The sequence below is a fragment of the Petaurus breviceps genome, unplaced genomic scaffold (genome assembly GCF_028583685.1).
Source record: "Petaurus breviceps papuanus isolate PSGF00001 unplaced genomic scaffold, PetGlider_PUasm1.0 90842, whole genome shotgun sequence".
Classification (NCBI taxonomy): Eukaryota; Metazoa; Chordata; class Mammalia; order Diprotodontia; family Petauridae; genus Petaurus; species Petaurus breviceps.
The window spans coordinates 20,966,346-20,985,148 of NW_027187358.1; the positions used below are offsets into that span (position 1 = coordinate 20,966,346).

At 36.9% G+C, this 18,803-nt stretch overlaps 1 protein-coding gene across 2 annotated transcripts in view; it reads right to left on the reverse strand.

Annotated features, from left to right (window-relative positions):
• Positions 1-18,803, reverse strand: part of RTN4 (reticulon 4) — a 76,570-nt gene that overhangs the window by 45,644 nt on the left and 12,123 nt on the right. The window contains exon 3 of one of the 2 annotated variants that reach the window (XM_069071718.1): positions 15,911-18,355. The exons of the other annotated variant lie outside the window; for it this stretch is intronic. Coding sequence (XP_068927819.1) covers positions 15,911-18,355 — 2,445 coding nt within the window. The remainder of the gene's footprint in view (positions 1-15,910; positions 18,356-18,803) is intronic. 2 annotated transcript variants of the gene reach the window in all.

The window sequence follows — 18,803 nt, forward strand, 5'->3', positions numbered from 1 at the left end:
ATATATATGTATACATACAGGAGGGTATATGTGAGTATGTATGTGTGTGTATATGTATACAAAAACAGAGGGCACAGGATCAGTTGAACAGGAAGGGATGATATCTAAAAAATAAAATTAAGAGGTGAGAAAGGAATATAATGGGAGAAGGAGAAAGGAGGAGATAGAATAGGGTAAATTATCCCATGTAAAAGAAGCAAGAGAAAACTGTTACAATGGAGGGGGAAAGAGCAGAAAGGTAAAATGGAATGGGACAACCTTACTCTCACTGAATTTGGCTTAAGGAGGGAATAACATACACACTCAATTGGGTATCTTACTCTACAGGGAAGGGGACAAGAGGGGGGATGATAAAAGGGAAGGCAGATTGAGAGAGAGGGTAGTTAGAAGCAAACACTTCTGAAAACAGACAGGGTCAAAGTAGAAAATAGAGTAAGTGGGGGGCGGGATAGGATGGAGGAAAATATTGTTAGTCTTTCACAATATAACTACCATGGAAACGTTTTGTGTAACCACACAAGTACCACCTATAGTGAATTGTTTGTCTTCCTGGTGGGTGTGGGTGAGGAATGAAGGGAAAGAATCTGGAAATCAAAGTTTTAAAAACAAATGTTTAAAATATTGTTTATTACATGCAACTGGGAAATAAGATATACAGACACTGGGGTATAGAAATCCATCCTGCCCTATAAGAAAGTTAAAGGGGGACGTGGGGGAGGATATATGAGAGAGCAGATTGGGGGAAGAGTTATTCAGTAGGCTCTCTATCTTGGAGGAGTGGAGGGTGGGGGAAAGCGGGGGAAAATTTGTAACTCATTATCTTGTGGAAATAAATGCTGAAAACTAAAAATAAATAAAAGATTAATTTAAAAAACAATAAAGCCTATCACCATGACCTGGCCCTAAACTCTCTACAAAAACCACTTAAACAATATCTTCAGTAGTTAGTTGAATTACCTATTTTAAGATATTTCTACCCAACTTCTTATTAAAGAAGCAGTTCTCTTCATTTTAATTTTTGATGGGTTTTAAATTTCTTTAATCTCATACTGATAGTTGATATTTTCAAAGACCAGCTAACAATTTGAAAAGGCACGATATAATTTTACATATGCAACTACAAGTTCCTAATCTGTTCTTAAAATGTCTAAAAATGTAAATGGTATGGTTCAGATTTTGGTTTTGGTTTGTTTTTAAGAGCATTAGAGAAAGGTAGGTGGTCCTGGGTAGATAGTAGAGGGAGGTAACTTAGGACAGGAATTGTCCTCCTCCTCCCCCAAAATAAATAAGAAAAGGACAAGTAACAAATACTGCAATGAAATGAAATGAAATGAAAAAGAAAAAAAAGAAAACTGACTGACCACAAGGAAAAAGACAACTCAGCATAAGAAATGAAAAATGGCTTCTTGGACCTTTACTTTGGTAGCATCCAGGGGGAACCTTCCCCTCAAACCCTTCATAACCAAATCAACCAAGGGTCATACAGGGATTTAAGTAAGGTACAAAAAGGAGTGGGGCCCCCCCAAAAAGTGGATATGGAAAAGATGAAGAATAGGTTCAACTCTAGTGGCCCGCAAACAATATACCAAATAGAAAAACCCCATTCCCTGAGAATTACAGATATCCAACTCTGGTGGGTGTGAGAGAATAGAGAAAAAGGCAGCAACGGCTGGGAGAGTAGCACAACAACAATGTGTTCAGAGAAGGTAAATGACTGGCAATAAGAAGTATGATTATAGCAAGGATACCATAGAAAAAAGTAGTACTGACTGATAAATACAAAAGTTGACTAAGGATAAAAGAACAGAAAAGAAAAAAGCCATAGCAATGAATCATTACTCTGAAGTAAAGGAAGCATTCTCTTCTGAGAAAGGCTAAAGTACTAAAACAAATTCTGCAACACCCCCTGAAATGACAATGAAACAAATCCAAGAACAGCCTGAATGTTTTATAAGAGTAAAGAACTAAGAGAAAATGTCAAAGAAATGAGTACAGAAATTAGAACTCTTGAGGAAAAGGTCAATTTAAAAGTTACAGAAATTTAGAACCAAAGACAAAAGAGACTTCAAAATTAGATTCTCTGAAAAAGAACAGAATTTAAATATAAAATGGTAGAAGCAGAAGTAAAATTAATTGAATAAAATTAAAATATGATTGGAAAAACTCATGAAAGTTCTACAAAACAACTTTAAGATAGGATATGAAGAGATAATCTAAGGATTACAGATTTTACAGAAAACATGAATGCTATGTTTGAAGAAACCATACAGTAACATTACCCAAAATATTGGTAACAAAGTAAAGATTGAGAGATTCCCCACCAACAGAAAGATACTCCAAGTTGAATTGACAAGAAACTCTGTGGTTAAACTTCAAAGTTACAACAAATTTTGCAAGCAACCATAAAGAGCACTTTCATTTCCCCAAAGAAAACATATCAGCCTCGCACAGGACTGCTCCTTGTTTGTTAAAAAAAAAAAAAAAAAACATGTAACTATAGATCTAGAACTACAAGGACCTCAATGGGTATCTAGTCCAGTCTCCATTTTACAGATGGCCCAAGGAAGTTAACTTATTCAGTGTTACACAGGTGTTAAGTGTGAGAGGTAGGATTTTAAACCAGTTGCTCTGACTCTAGATAGTGCCCAAAGGAAAAACTGGAATATTATTCCCAGAAAAAATCAGTATAGGTCCTTAGATCCCACCCCTCCCCCCAAAAAAACCCAGCAACAAAAAACACCAGACTAATCAAAGAAAATAATAGGGCATTCAGTAAAAGGAGAGAATGAGTCATTCCTTAAAAAGAACCCAAAGGTGAACTGTGTATTCAAAAAAGCAAACTGACTAAACACAAGTTAAACATATTCAAATAGTAATGAAAGACTGAGAAATGAAATATTTGTTTTTCATGTAGGTGAGAAAAAGGTAAGAGTGTAGGAAGGGAAATCTTGTTTTAATTTCCTTTATTAAAAAAAAATCACAGCCAGTGAGAAGGGAAGTGTCAACAGGCTAAAGAATCAAAGGAGCTCACTAATAAAAGAAATACAAAGCAAAATGACTGAGGTTTCAACTTACACCTAACAAACTGGCAAGAAAAGGGTACTCCCTGAAACACTTTTAAAATGGAGAGAAGGTAGTTCACAAAGGAACACAGATAAGCAGTGCTGGTAATGTTATCTTTAACACTTAAAAAGTACTTGCAGTTATCTTTATCTATTATTTGTATTATAGAAGTTCATTTTTGCCCATTTATGAAGTCCCTAACTTTAAAAAGTAGGAGAATCTGAATGCTCTGGTAGTTCTTATTTTACAAAGACAAGAGGGAACAAGACAATCTAGGTGGCAAGAAGGCATCCAAAGTAGATATTTTGGGAGTACAATTTCTTACTAACCTCAACTAGGTGAAAAGAAATGGTTAGGACATTAAGGGAGTACAGCTCAGAAGGTTGAAGAGGACATAGGTTCAAAAGGAGAATTCCATGACATCAAATAAAAGGAACAATTAATAAGGGAAAAGAACAGGCCAGAGCCCATCAGATTCAAGCAACAGAGCACTCTCAATGGCACCATGCTGCCTCCTTTGAGAATTTACATTCTGGGAAGAAATTCTAGAGTAACCTAGAAAGGGAAACAAGCAAGAAACAGGTTGGAATGAAAGCAACAATTCTTGGAAAGGAATCTTATAAATTGTCAGTGAAATGAAGCAAAAGGCTCATGCAGGAAGAGGAAAGACAAAGATGATTTAAGTACCACACTTTTATCAGAACTGGGAAGAAACAGGAGAGGAAATTTGAGATTAGGATTGGACAAGGTACTTGAGGGAGAGTAATTAATTGAGAAAACTAAGATTAGTATAAAGAAAACAACATACACAGACTAAATGCTGACTTAAAAAAGGGGCAAGAAAGAAATATAATAAATTTAATTGGTTGTAATCCCAAATGTAAATGGATTAAACGCCTTAAGAGAATAGTTTTTTTAAACCAACAATTTTCTGCAAACAAGAAAAACATTTAAAACATACATGCACAGAGGGATATTGACCAGAACTATGTTTATCAGAAGTTCCCTGTGCTGATGAAGTCAATCTCACTCTATCATTTCAAGTCAACACCTTTCCCTGATCTTATAGTCAAGAGTGAAAATGACGGAATGGACAAAAATTGTTTCTGGTTATTACCAAAAAATCATTACAATCATGGATAAAGCAATCATAAAAACTGACATCAAAAGGGAAATTAAATATTCTCAAAGGCACCAGAGACTATAAAAAATTAAATAAACGTAATAAATAGCATAATAGGTCATTTATTTTTTAAAAGCTATTGACAGTAACAAAACAGTAGACTAACATTCCTCTTTCAAAGTCAAATAAATCAATCACAAAGATAAAAAAAAAAGACGAACAGAATATTGCAAAATTTGATGTGATAGACTTGTGGTAACCCCTATATGGAAAAATTATAGACTATACATATTTTCTAGCATCCCACGGCATTTTTACAGAAACCAATCATGTGCTAGGTCATAAAGGAATTATAAACAAATGGCAAAAGAAAAGGCAAAATTAACATCTTCAATAAACCATAAAACAGTAAAAAACTGAATAAAGGAAATATGAATTAAAGATACAATATTAAATGGAAGCTAAGTAATGACATCCTGAATAAATAATTCAAAGAACAAATCATAGGAACAATGACTAAATAGGTTAAGGAGAATGATAATAATGAAACTTATAAAAAGCAGTTGATCCTGAAAATAATTTTTTTTATCTCTGAAAATTTGCATTAAGGTGGCACAGTGAATAGAGCACCAGCCCTGGAGTCAGGAGGGCTTGAGTTCAAATCCGACCTCAGACACTTCACACACACACACACACACACACACACACACACACACACACACAAGCCATGTGACCTTGGGCAAGTCACTTAATCCCAACTGCCCTACCTTCCCCCCTCCAAAAAAAAAAAAGCAAATAGAAAAAAGGATCAATCAAATGAGCATATAATCAAAAACTACAAAACAACTTTTTTAAACAACTCTTAAAAGCACAAAAAAAGAACTTAAAAATCAGAGCAAATTACCAAAGGAGATACTTTATGAAACCAGGAAAAAAAAAGTTTCATTTGGAGAAACAAATCTCAAGAAAAATGAAAGTGAAAAATTTTTTAAAGCAAAATTTAACACAGCATAACATCACTGGACTTCAAACTATATTATGAAGCAATAAACATGAAAATTATTTGATATTGGTAATACTCAAAAAAGTAAAAAGCATTGATCTTTCTGGGTTTCAGTTTCCTCATCTGTTAAATGAGGTGGTTGGCCTAGATGGTTTTTAATATCCTTTACAATTCTAAATCTATGATCTTACAAAAACAATAACCCAGTCTTTGATAAACTCAAGAACATATGGGAAAGGCTCCCTTTCTGACAAGAAATTTGGCAGAAATTTGATGTGAGACCAACATCTTATACCATATAACCACAACAAGCTCGAAATGAATGTGACCTTGAGGGGAAAAAAAGGCCACATTTCAAAAACAGAATATGAAAATTCTTAAGCAAACAAGAAATAGTGGGAGTCAAAACTGATGATATAAAATGTTTTAAGCTTTTTTTTTTGCGCTTTTTGGAGGGCAACTGGGATTAAGTTAAAGTCAAGTCTGGCCTCAAACATTTACTAGCTGGTTGACCCTGGGCAAGTCACTTAACCCTGGTTGTCTCATTTTCTTCATAAAATGAGATGTAGAAGGAAATGACAAACCACTCCAATAGTTTGTGTGTTAAGTGTCTGAGGCGGGATTTGAACTCGGGTCCTCCTAACTCCAGGGCCAGTGTTCCATTCACTGTGCCACCTAGACACCCCTAAGCTTTTTTTTTCTTTTTTTAACAAAGTCAATGAAGTAAAGATACTGACTGTCATGTAGGAAGAATTATTTCATAAAATAACAATAAATATTTATATCTCATATATAAGGGGAATTAACATAAATATAACTATAAACCATTTTTCAAAAGATACTAGTAAGATAGGAACTACCACATCATACCTATCAGACTGACTAACATGACAAAAGAGAAAAATTATAAATGCTGGAGGAGATGTGGAAAAATTGAAACATTAATGCATTGTTGAAGCTGTAAACCAATCCAACGATTCTGGAGAGCAAGCAGTTTGGAACTATGCCCAAAGGGCTACTGAAATGTGCATACCCTTTTTGACCCAGCAATATACCACTTCTAAGGCTGTATCCCAAAGTGATCATGAAAATGGGAAAATGACCCACATTACAAAAATATTTATAGCTCTTTTTGTAGTGGCCAAGAACTGGAAATCCAGGGGATGCCCATCAATTGGGGAATGAACAAGTTGTGGTATATGAATGTAATGCAATACTATTGTGCTATAAGAAATAATGAACAGGCAGACTTCAGAAAAACCTGGACTTATATGAAACTGATGCTAAGTGAAATTAGTAGAACTAGGAGAACATTGTACACAGTAACAGCCACAATGTGTGATGACTGACTGATAGAATTGGCCCTTCTCAGCAATGCAAGGACCTAAAACAATTCCAAAGGACTCACGATGATGGAAAGTGCCATCCACATCCAGGGAAAGAACTATGGAGTCTGAATGCAGAGCGCAGCAAACTATTTGCTCTTTTTTGTTTGTTTGTTTTCTTTGTCATGGCTCCTCCCATTCATTCTAATTCTTCTTTACAACATGACTAATGTGAAAATATGTTTAATAAGAATGTATATGTAGAGCCCATATCAGATTGTACACCACCTTGGGGAAGAGGGAGTTGGAGAAAATTTAAAACTCAAAAGCTTATGGAAGTGAATGCTGAAAACTAAAAATAAACTAATTTAAAAAAAAAAGAGAGAATTAGTAACATACTTTTAAAATCATTAATAGTAAGAAGAAATGCATATCTAAACAACTCTGAAAACAGACAAAAATGCTGGGAAGGACTGTAAGTGATTTTTACCTGTGCAAGGAACTCCAAATAAGGCAATTCCTTACATCAAATTAGATAGGAAACTGTTTTGCAGTTTATTACCAGAGAGTTGTCTGGAGCATTGGATTAAGTGGCTTGTCCTAGGGTCAAAGGGACAGTATTTACCAGGGGCAGTACTTGAACAAGCAGCTAGGTGGCCTGGAGTCAGGAAGACTCATCTTCCTAAATTCAAGTCTGGCCTCAAACACTTACTAGCTGGGTGACCCTGGGTAAGTCACTTAACCCTGGTTGTCTCATTTTCTTCATAAAATGAGATGCAGAAGGAAATGACAAACCACTCCAGTATCCAGTATCCTTGCAAAGAAAATCCCAAATGAGGTCACAAAAAGTCAGACAACAACAAAAGTACTTAGAGCAAGCCAGGTCTTCTTGACTCTTAACAACAGCTTTCCATCCCATGCTGCTTCTGTTGTCTCAGAATTAATAAATTAAAACCTTTTCCACACTTCAATAGCAGCAAACCAATCTATCAGTAATTGTTTACTGAATATATACTGAAGATCTAATTCTTCAATGTTTGGATGGATGCTGCTGTGTCAGACTTTGAGCTAGAAGAAACCTTCGATGATATCTAGGCCAGAGGTGTCAAAATCACTGACTCCAACACTGCCCAGTGAAGCAGAACCAGATTAAAATGGAATCGGGAGATAGTCAACAAAACAAATTAAAACACAATAAACTATAGATATTACATCTTAAAACTAAATCTGTAAGTGACTTTCAGGTATGCTTACGTATGAATTAGTAGCTTCTACACATCAAACCATCCCAGTTCCACCCCTACCACATAGGCCAAGCTTTTCATTACAAATGAGAAAACTAAGATCTAGGGAAGTGAAGTAACTCATCAGGATTAGGGGTGCTAAGTGGCAGATATGTTTAGCCTAGACTCCAAATCCCTGACTCTTCCATTACACAATGTTGCCTTTTTGAAGTAATATAATTTATGGTCTTCTTCCAGGAAAATCTTTCCCCTATGAGACAATTTTAAAACAGAGTACCTTTAAAATTCTCCCAACTCTGGCATGCATCATATCTTTTGTATGTATCAGGCAGGTATAGTCACAATTCATTTTTTTTTTTTTTGCTTTTTGGAGGGCAATTGGGATTAAGTGACTTGCCCAAGGTCACATAGCTAATTTTTTGTGTTAAGTGTCTGAGGCCAGATTTGAACTCAGGTCCTCCTGACTCCAGGGCCAGTGTTCTATTCACGGAGCCACCTAGCCACCCCCTACAGTCACTATTCTTAAGTTCACACATTCCTATATTTAGAGCTCAAAGGGAACTCAAAGGCCATCCAGGCCCACCCCCTAATTTTACAGATGAGGAAACTTGAGGCCCAGAAGAGTAAAGAGACTTGCCCAAGGTCACACAGGTAGTTAGTATGAGAAGAGGAATTTGAACATAGGCCCCTTCCTCTCATTAAGGGAGGGGCCAATATTCATTCCAGTGTACCATTAAGTTCATCACATAACACATTCAATAGTAAAATCTAAACATGGTGGACTGACAATCTATTGCATTTTAAAATTTGTTCTTTCTCCAGTTCTCTCTATAAATGTTCAAGATGATCAGGCTAGAGGGGGTGGGATCTCACACAAAGCTTTCGGTTTGTTATTGTATCCTCTGATTATCCTTTTAATGAGGCAATACTACTTGTAATCTTCAGTTATCCTCCTCCACATCATTCAGAATAACCCACACTCCAAACTAATTCCTTGTCCATATTTTTTCCATTTGGCGAGGAAATAAAGAATTTGCTATGCAAGACAATTTCTGTACTCCTTTGGTCTCCTCATCATGGCTATTTTACATGATTTTATGCTTCTCTTCAAAAATTATAATGCTCAAAGTCAATAGTTTGTTTAAACAGATGAAGTCATAGCTACTGAAGTGCACAGCATTATCCTGCCCTTGAGGTGTAGTGGAAAGAACAAAGGAATAGGAATATGAAAAGAAAGTCTAGTGTGAATTTTGGCTTTGCTATTTAACGTTCTAATCAATCTATAAAACGGTGATACCACCAATAGTACTCACTTCACAGGACAGTTCTATCAAATGAAATCATCTAAAGCATTCTGCCAACTTTAAAACACTATATATAAAGGATGCTATTATTTATCCTTTCTCCTGCTTTGATAACTGATTTTGACCTTTATTCTTTTTTCTTTTTAAAGCAATTGGGGTTAAGTAACTTGCTCAAGGTTACACGGCCAGTTATTTCTGGGTGTGGTGCTAAGTATCTGAGCCTGGATTCGATCCCGAGGTCATCCCGACACTGGGGCCAGTGCTCTTACTCGCTGAGCCATCTGGCTGCCCCTTTGACCTTTATTCTAACTGTATTTGTCAGGTATGAGAAAAGACAGGTGACTGCAGACAAGTGATTCTAAATAATGAGCCTAGATGATTCTCATGTCAGTACTCAATTATTTCTTATTAAAAAATCTTTTATTTTATATTTTTTGTTACTATTTTGTAATTGCCACAACCATCAGCCTCTAACTCTCCTTATCCATGGGAGAGGAAAACATGAGAAAAAGCTTTGTATGCTTTCATTTCTTAATTCCAAAGTAATTTCCAAAATGTTCTGCTATCTTCCTCTGGCCACCTTCATGTTAAACCATCCAAGTATCAAAGTAGACAATCATTCAATAGGAAGGCCCTGTCAAGTTCTTCACGTAATTTAATTTCTTTACTTCATCCTTTGCAACTGAAGCCACAACTATATTTAGGGAGATACACTGACTTAAGCTCATCATGAGTACTACTAGGCAAGTTGACCAAGTATCCCATGAAATGGTATTTCCTGCTGTTTTTTTTTAGCAAACAATGAAACTAACTCCAACAATTCCTTTATTCATCTCACCAGGAGAGTCTATGAATCACTGTTCCATTTAGTTACAATTACTGTTTTTTCTTTAAATTTCACTGACATCAGAAAGGTTGATACACATATGATTACTCTAGTAAAGTACTAAAGCACTGGTAGGTGGACAAAGATCGCATTACCAACAATTAAATCGGTTTATCATCAAGAAACTTATTCTTAACACCTTTTGCGCCCCTTTTCCACCACAACAATCTGTATGGAAGCAGAATAAAATTGCTAAGAACTAATGGCCATTGTACACTACATATTTTTTTAAGTCACCATGGCTAAAGAATTCATCACTTAGTGGCTAACTTTCTAGGAAAATTTCCCCATACTTAGACTGGTCCTTAAAAAGCAGTCAAAGTCTGTCATTGAGACTGTCCTTGAAGTTTGTCCAAGTTGGCAGACCCTGTCAGAGCTTGAGTTCTGTTGGTATAGTTTTCAAGAACCCTGAGTTACCTCCACACCATAAGGCATAAGAGCCTGTTAGAAAACAAGGGAACTTGAGAGCAGAGCTTGTTCCCCAATCACACCTCCATCTACAATGCACTATGACAAAAACTGCCAACTGACAAGTATAGAAAATGAGAACAAATTATAAAGCTCAATACTAAATCCAATGAACTCCTAGTTTTAGTTTTTAGACAGATTATGTTACTTTACCTTTTTCTAACAAAAATTTTAAAATTAGAGTTGAATACTGCAGAAAAGTTCTCCGTAAAAGGAGTTTCCATTCAAGTAAATTTTATGTAATTTGTTAGCTGATTTGACAAGAGGTTACTGTGTTCAATTTTAACAAGATTAATTAATTTTAGTTTGTTATACATGTAGATGTCTTGCTGATATTGAATACATAGGCTCATTTTCATACACCAAGAATGGCATTAAAAAACTAAAGATGAATATTATCACAGGAAACTTTCAGTAAGGAAGGTAGAAGATAGTCAATGCAGGATACCACTTACATATTAATATTACACAAGCTTAAAGTTATAGATCCTACTAAGCAATTCATTTTTCTTTTGCCGTATTTTTTTTTTTGCTTTTTGGAGGGCAACTGGGGGTTAACTGACTTGCCCAAAGTGACACAGTTAGTAATTGTGTCAAGTGTCTGAGGCTGGATTTGAACTCAGGTCCTCCTGACTCCAGGGCCAGTGCTCCATTCACTGCACCACCTAGCTGCCCCTGTGCTGTATTTTGAGAACTTAGCCATCAATTCCCCAAATCCCAAATCTCCCTTTTATAATGAACTACCAATCCCCTACAATTTCTCAAACAGCAGGGAAATGAACTGTCAAACATGGAAATTTCCTGTTGTTACACTTAAGACTTACCCAAACTCTGCTTCAAAATTTCTATCTGGGGACTGACAAATGTCTAAAGCTGACCTCTAGGCTATAATGGGGATGTGCTTACCCCAAACATCATAAAAATTCCTTAAGCTTGAGTTATGGGCTAAGAATGTGGTTTTTCCTCCAAATAATTACCCACACACAAACAGCTGTCATTGTCAACAAGAGCTGAAAGCTCAGTGGGCACATCAAGAGAAACATGAATTATTCTATTTAATAAATCCAAGACTAATTAAAGTCAGGAGTTCATAGCTTTGTGTCACTGACTCATTTGTCAGTCTGGCAAAGCCCTATGGACCTCTTCTCAGAAAAATATTTGCTGCCTACATTCATAAGTGAAGAAAATGCTAAATTTCAGGTAGAGGACTACAAAGATGTAATATTTTCCCCATACAAGTTTACAGGCCCACTTAAATCTATCCACAGGAGTCTGTGAATACTTGATTTAAGCACAGTCGTTTTCCTGGTCAACAGTTACCTGACTTCCAACAGAATCACTCAGTAACAAGTAGAAGGAAAGCAGAAGGAGGGCAGAGCTGTTGAAGAGTAATTCAGGACTGGAGTTGGAGAAGACAAAGGTAAGGTGATAAGAGATTTCAAGAATAACATTTAGCTGGTTAACAATGCTTAGAGAGAGAGCAAGCAAAAGCAAGGGAGTGCATGTGGGGGAAGGGAATAATTCACAAAACTCACTTCAAACTTAGCCCTCTTTCCACTGTATCACGAAGTTAAATAGACCCAGTATTCTTCTTCTGTCGTTATCTCCTCTATCATGTGAAGAGGGGACCCTTCTTAACAAGGATACATGCACAAATTTATTCCATTCCCAAACCTGTCCAACAGACTGCTCTCTCCATCATCCCCACCTTCTCATTTATTTTTTCCCCCAAAGGATATACAAGGTAGCTTTTTATTTAGAAGGCTGGAGGATATGCACTGGATTTCAAAAACATTTCTAAAAATACAAAACATAAAAAGTATCATATTCTCTGAAAAAAAAAAAAACACTTAAATTCCAAAGCTTTTCCATGTGGAGTGCCTAGATTTCTAATCCCTTCTTGACTCCTGGCTACTTCTCCATTGCTTTCAAACAAGCCCTGCCTCACCTATCCACTAAAAACCCTCCCTTTATCTGTCTATCCCAAATAAGTTATCATCTCATGTCTCTTCTCCCTTTTGTGGCTAAACTCCTTGAGAGGGACGTCTATAATCAGCCTTTCCTCTAACTCTCTTTTTAAGGTTCTTCAGTCTGACTTTCAGTCTTATCATTCAACCAAAACTGCTCTCTCCAAAGTTACAAATGATCTCTCAATTCTCTCTCCAAAGTTACAAATGATCTCTCAATTCTCTCTCCAAAGTTACAAATGATCTCTCAATTTCCAAATCTAAAGCTCTCTTCTTTAAATTCTCATCTTTCTTAATCTCTCTACAGCCTCTGACACTGCTGGTCACCCTCTTCTCCCTGGTATTCTCTGGACTTTCTTAATCTTGCTTCTCTTCCTCTGTTTGACCACTTCCTTCTCTGTTTCCTCTACTGGGCCTTCAATCTAGGCCATGCTTGCTAAAAGTAGGTGTCCCCCAGGTTCTGTCTTGGGTCCTCTTCTCCATTTATTTCTCTTGATGATTTCATTAGCTCTCTTGGTTTCAATTATCATCTCTATGCTGATAATTCTCAGATCTACTTAAGTAGCCCTCACCTCTCTCCTAATCTCCTACTGCCTATTACAAAGTCCCATAGACAACTTAAACTCTACATATCCAAAACTGAACTCACCTTTCCCCTTTTCCCCTGGCCAAATCTTCTCCCTTTCCAAACTTTCCTTTTACTGCTAAAGGCACCAAGATGGGACTGAGGTACCAGGAGAGACACTGGGCATGCATAGATCTGGAAGTTAATCTGTGTAAAAATGACCATTAAACTCAAGGGAAATGATGCTGTTTCCAAGATAGAATGTGAAGCAGGATTTATTAAAAAAAACTTTTAGACCCCTTTGTCAGTCTAAAGTCTGTGTTTTTAAAGTCCTCGTTCCAGTCATCCAGACTCACAACCTAGATGTCATCCTCAATTCCTCTCTCACTCTCCATATTCAATCTCTTGCCAAGTCTTATCAATTTTCTCTTTGTAATAGCTCTCAAATACACCCCCTGCCTTCTCTCTTCTGACACTGCCACCACCCAATTAGAGGCCTTCATCACCTTATTCACAGACTACTATTTCAATAGCCTGCTGGTTGGTCTTCTATTCCCAAGTCTCTCTTCACTTCGGACTATATTCCACTCAATTGTCAAATTAATCTTCCTAAAAGATCTGACCATGTCATTATCACCACCACCACCACCACCACCAACAACCCATCACCTGATCCCCCATTCAATAAACTCCAGTAGTTCCCTGTAACTTCCAGGATCAAATGTGAAATCCCCTATATGGCATTTGATGTCCTTCACAACCTGGCCCCCTCCCACCTTTCCAGTCTTCTTATATCTTACTTTCCCCCAACACACTTGGTGATCCAGTGACACTGGTCCCCTTTCATTGTTCCTCCTCTAGGACCCTGCATCTCCAAACTCTGGGCACTTCTACTGCCTATGCCCATGCATGGAATATCCTCCTCCCTTTTCATCTTCACCTTGTGACTTCAAGTCCCAGCTAAATCATGCGGTCTACAAGAAGCCCCCCCCCCCCACTTAACGCTAGCGCATTCCTTCTGATTTTCGATCTATCCTGCTTGTACAAAAGCTGTTTTCACCGCGCCTCTCATCGCGCTGGGAGAGTCTCCGCTGCCTGGGAGCAGGGACTATTTGTGCCTCTCTCTGTATCCCTAGTGCTTCCTGTACTGCCCGGAACCTCGACCTCGGAGGCACTGCATTGATACTTATTGGCTGACCAAAAAGACAATTATCTTGCTTACAGTGACAGACATTAAATCGGTATAACAGATGAAGAATAAGTGGTTATCACACCTAACTGGGGGTGTTCTTCAAGGTTCTACCCTGGACCCTCTTTTCCCTGTACAGGAGGGGCTCAAAACCTGGGGCTTACCTCCCTAAAGATCTGCTGATGGATTTCATCAGGGGATCTATGAATTTATTTCTTTAACATTTTGATAACTATTTTAAAATAAATGCTTTCCTTTATAATCTTATTTTATGCACGTAAAAACATTATTCTATAAAAACACAGACTTTAGACTGACAAAGGGGTCTAAAAGTTTTTTTAAGAAATCCTGCTTCACATTCTATCTTGGAAACAGCATCATTTCCCTTGAGTTTAACAGTCATTTTTACACAGATTAACTTCCAGATCTATGCATGCCCAGTGTCTCTCCTGGCACCTCAGTCCCATCATCACCAACAGCCTACTGGACACTTCAAACTGGATGGCCGAGATATCTAAGCACAGCTAAAACCAAACTCACTATCTTTTGCCCTCAACACTGGTGTCTCAGGTTCATAATCTCTGTATTATCTTGGACTCCTTGTTCTCTCTCACCCCACATATTCAATCAGTTGCCCAATCTTGCTATTTCTACCTTCACCACATCTCGTCTAATCCCTTCTCTCTACTCACACAGCTTCCACCTTAAGTCAAGTCCTGACTATTGCAACAATCCCCACTGATTTCCCTGTCTCAAGTCTCTCCCCTCTCTAATACATACTATATCCTCCTGTAAAGTAAGTTACCTTAAGCAAAGATCTGACCACATAACTCCCATTCTCAACAAACTCCAGGGGTTTCATATTGACTCTAGGATAAAGTATAAACTTTGTTTAGTTTTTAAAGCCCTACATAACGTGGTCCCAAACTATCTTTCTGGGTTCAATAAAGATAACCCCTCTTCCATATTCTGTGATCCACTCACACTGGCCTTCTCTCTATTGCCCACTCATGACACTCCATCCCCAGCTTTGCAATGACCATCATCCGTGCCTGGAATGCACTCTCTCCTTACCTCCACCTCATTCAGTCACTCTTTCTTCCTTTAAGATGCAACTCAGGCACCATCCTCTGAATGAGGCCTTTCCTGATACTACAAGCTTCTAATGACCTCCCCTCTCAAACTACCTTGTATTTAAATACTTTGGGTATATTTGCATTTATTCACTTTATATGTATACTATTTGTATTTATATACATATTTGTTGCCTCCCTCATTAAAAAGTAAGATTGTTGTGAGATTATATTATTTCAGTCTTTGTACTTGGATCCTCAGTGCCTAAAATAGTTTCTATTACATAGTAGTCATTTAATAAATACTAATTTATATATACTCTAAGCAACGTAAAATGTTGTAAATTAAGATTTCTTCCTTTAAAAATGAGGCATTAATTTCTTATAATAGAACTAAATAACTGGGTCTAAAAAAATAGCCCATACTATGGGCAAACCAATAAAATCTGTTTTAATCAGATAAGAATATATGTACTGAGTCTAAAACTGTTGACCTAATAACTTATGAAGTACCAAAACAGGGTGAGGAAGGAGAGAAGGGTTGGAGAAAAGAAAAGATTAAGAATTCATATCAAGGTTCCAAGGAAGCATCATAATAAATACAATGTTAGACAGAATGCAGTGAAATGAATCATGGAAATTCATAACATGCCAGTTGAGAAAAATGCTGGTTAGTAAGAACAAAGTGTCACAAGATTACCTGATGTCTTACTCAGCTCTGATGAAAATATAGCCGATGGTGATCTTTTCTCTTTTTCTGTAACAGAAGGCTTTTTTTCCTCAGTTTCTTTCAAGATTACTTTGGGCTTTACTACACTGACTATCTCTGCATTACTAGGCAAAGCAGAAACATCTGTAGGCAACAACAGTCCCTTAGACACATCAGGCATGTCTTGGGAGACTCCATCTGGAGCTTTGTGTAAAACATGAATGTTTTCTTCAACTTTAGTGGGTACATTCTTGAGAGAAAGGTCATGGGGTAAATCTGAGCAAAGCGATGAACTCACTGCTTCTTGGAGATTACCATGTTCACCCTTCAGTGATACTTCTGTATTAGTGAATTCTCTAGCCAATTTAGCAGGAGCAACAGTTTTCGAGCTGACTGTTATAGAGAAATCTTCTACGATTTGAATTGGAGAAGAATCGGCAAAGAGTTCAGCTTCTCTTATTTTTGGTTCCTTAGAAACAAATAAGTCTTCATCTGAAAAAACTGCAGTATTCAGTTCCTCCATTTGTAAAGGAATTTTCTCTTTGTTCACCACTGTGAAAGTAACTTCAGATGACAGAGCAGTGGCTGCTTTTGAGGTGTCCAGAATTGGCTGAAAAGATTCCAAATATGGTTTTCCCATGGTAGCAGGCAATGCATTGAGTTTTTCCTTACTTTCATGCTCTATTACTGATGAAAGTGAAGTTTCAACTAAATTTTCTCTTTCAAGTAGCACAGCTTCATCTTCCTTTTGAGGAACTTCTGGTATCGAGTCATCACTGAATAAATCAACTGGTTCAGATTCAGGTGAAGAGTCTTCCACCAAATCAGAGAGGTCAGGCATAGGCTGTGAAATATTCTCTTTTACTGCTATCTCTGAATAATCAGTGAAGTCTGGAGAAGCAGGTTCATTGGAAAGCTTTGTTTCTTTAATTAAATCACATGCAATAGAAATGTAAGATGCTTCTGTTTCTTCAACAATTGGACTAATACTTTCAGGTCCCTTCTTTTCTTCTTTTTTTTCTGGTACCTCTTTTGAGGGCATTTTCATGGTATCTTCATATGGTGGGGGGTTTTCCGACTCAAGTTTTAGGCTTTCATAATTAACAGGTGTAAAAGCCTCTAATGGTGATGAACTGAGCTGCACAGCTGAAGCACCAGCACCAGGAGTTACGGAATTTAATGGGGCTTCCATAACAATATCAGGCAAAACTGGTGAAGGAGTAGCTTCAGATTCTTCAAATGAAGGGCAAAGCTGGGCAGCAGAATGTAAAGACTCCTGTGAAGATTCAGATGTCTGAACCAAATCCATTTTTGTTTCATAAGCCAGTTTTGTAGAAGAAGCATCACTAATTTTGCTTTCATATGCTTCTTGTACTAAATCTGGAGTAAGACCTTCTGGAATGCTTGCTCCAACTTCTACAGGTACCTTTGATAAACTATCTGTTGAGACATAGTCTCTGTCACGATCTTGTGCTGACACAATAAAAGGATTTGTTGTTGTGATACTGCTATTTTCGGTCACAATTTGGGCTTGCTTTTCTGCAATTTTTTTTTCATCTGTCTTATTTTCAGAAGTTTGGTCTTCTAAAAGAGGGAAAACTTTTTTTGTATGAGTTTCAGTTACTGCATCAGGTTCAAAAGAAGCATATGCTTGTGAAACATCTTTTACAGCTTCTGGTGTACTGGGAAAAGAAGTATCTTCATTACTGCTTTCACTGTCTTTGTCACGATTCTTTTTCTGAAGGCTATCTGCAATGTATTTCTCATCCACAAAACTTTCCAACTTGCTATCTAAATTACCTCGAACATCTTCTAGATTACCCTCTTCACTGTAAGTATCTTTTGCTTTCCATACTTGCTCAAATGGTTTGAAGTCTACATATTCTTCCCTTAGAGGAGCATCTTCTTTGAAAGGTGCTGTAATTTCCCTTTCCCTCATGCTGTCCTTACCATATTTTGTTTTTTCTGAAAATATAATTTGGTCCTTTTCTTCTGATTTTGTGAGAGCAATTGGCAACTCTTGTTGGCAATGGCGGAGGGTCTCACTAACTAAATTCTCTTGTTTATCTTGTTTCTTCATTAATATATCTTCTGGAGTAATTTCTTTGAAGGTTAATTCTGCTTCCTTCAACCCCTCAAATGAAGCTCCCATTTCTGAGTATTTCAACTCTGAAAACCCTTTTAAGTCTCTATCTACAAATGGATTTTTTTCCTTCTCCATGAATTCTTTAGAAACTTCATTTGTAGTTTGGTGTATTTCTTCTGTAGATAAGACAGCTGGAAAGTTACCAAAAGATTCATGTTCTTTAAAAGGAGCAGCTGAGAGAGGAGACAGAGAAGGAAGAGAAGCAGCAGTTTCAAGAAGTACAGATGTAAGATCCTCTTGACCAGCCGATATAGTGCTACCTGGCTGCTCCTTCAAGTTCATAACTTTTTCTGTGACCATGGACAGAAAGGAAAGTTAGAGAATGCAAGTGTTCTTAAAAGTTAATGCAAAATTTACGACAGATTCAAAATTGTATTAGTAAAAAAATAATCTATAGTTAGCTAAAATGACAGTATAAAAAAGCATGTGAATTAAATGAGTTAGAAACTAATAGTTATTAACTGAATTAAAGCTACTGCCCAGAAACCAAAAAGTTAGATATGTGGCTACAGAAGAAATTCCATGCAATGCAAAGATAGAAATAAAGATTAGAAAAGAACTTGTGTTAACAAGTAAGGAAAATTACTTTTAACAAGTTTTAGAAAAGAGAAGGTTTGGTTGGCAGTGTATAGGGGATAAAAAAGCAACTGGATAACTAAATAATCTAATCCTGGCATTCATTTACAAATAGAATTAAGAAAGTTAATGCAACAATTAAAAGTATTTCATGTGTCAGCA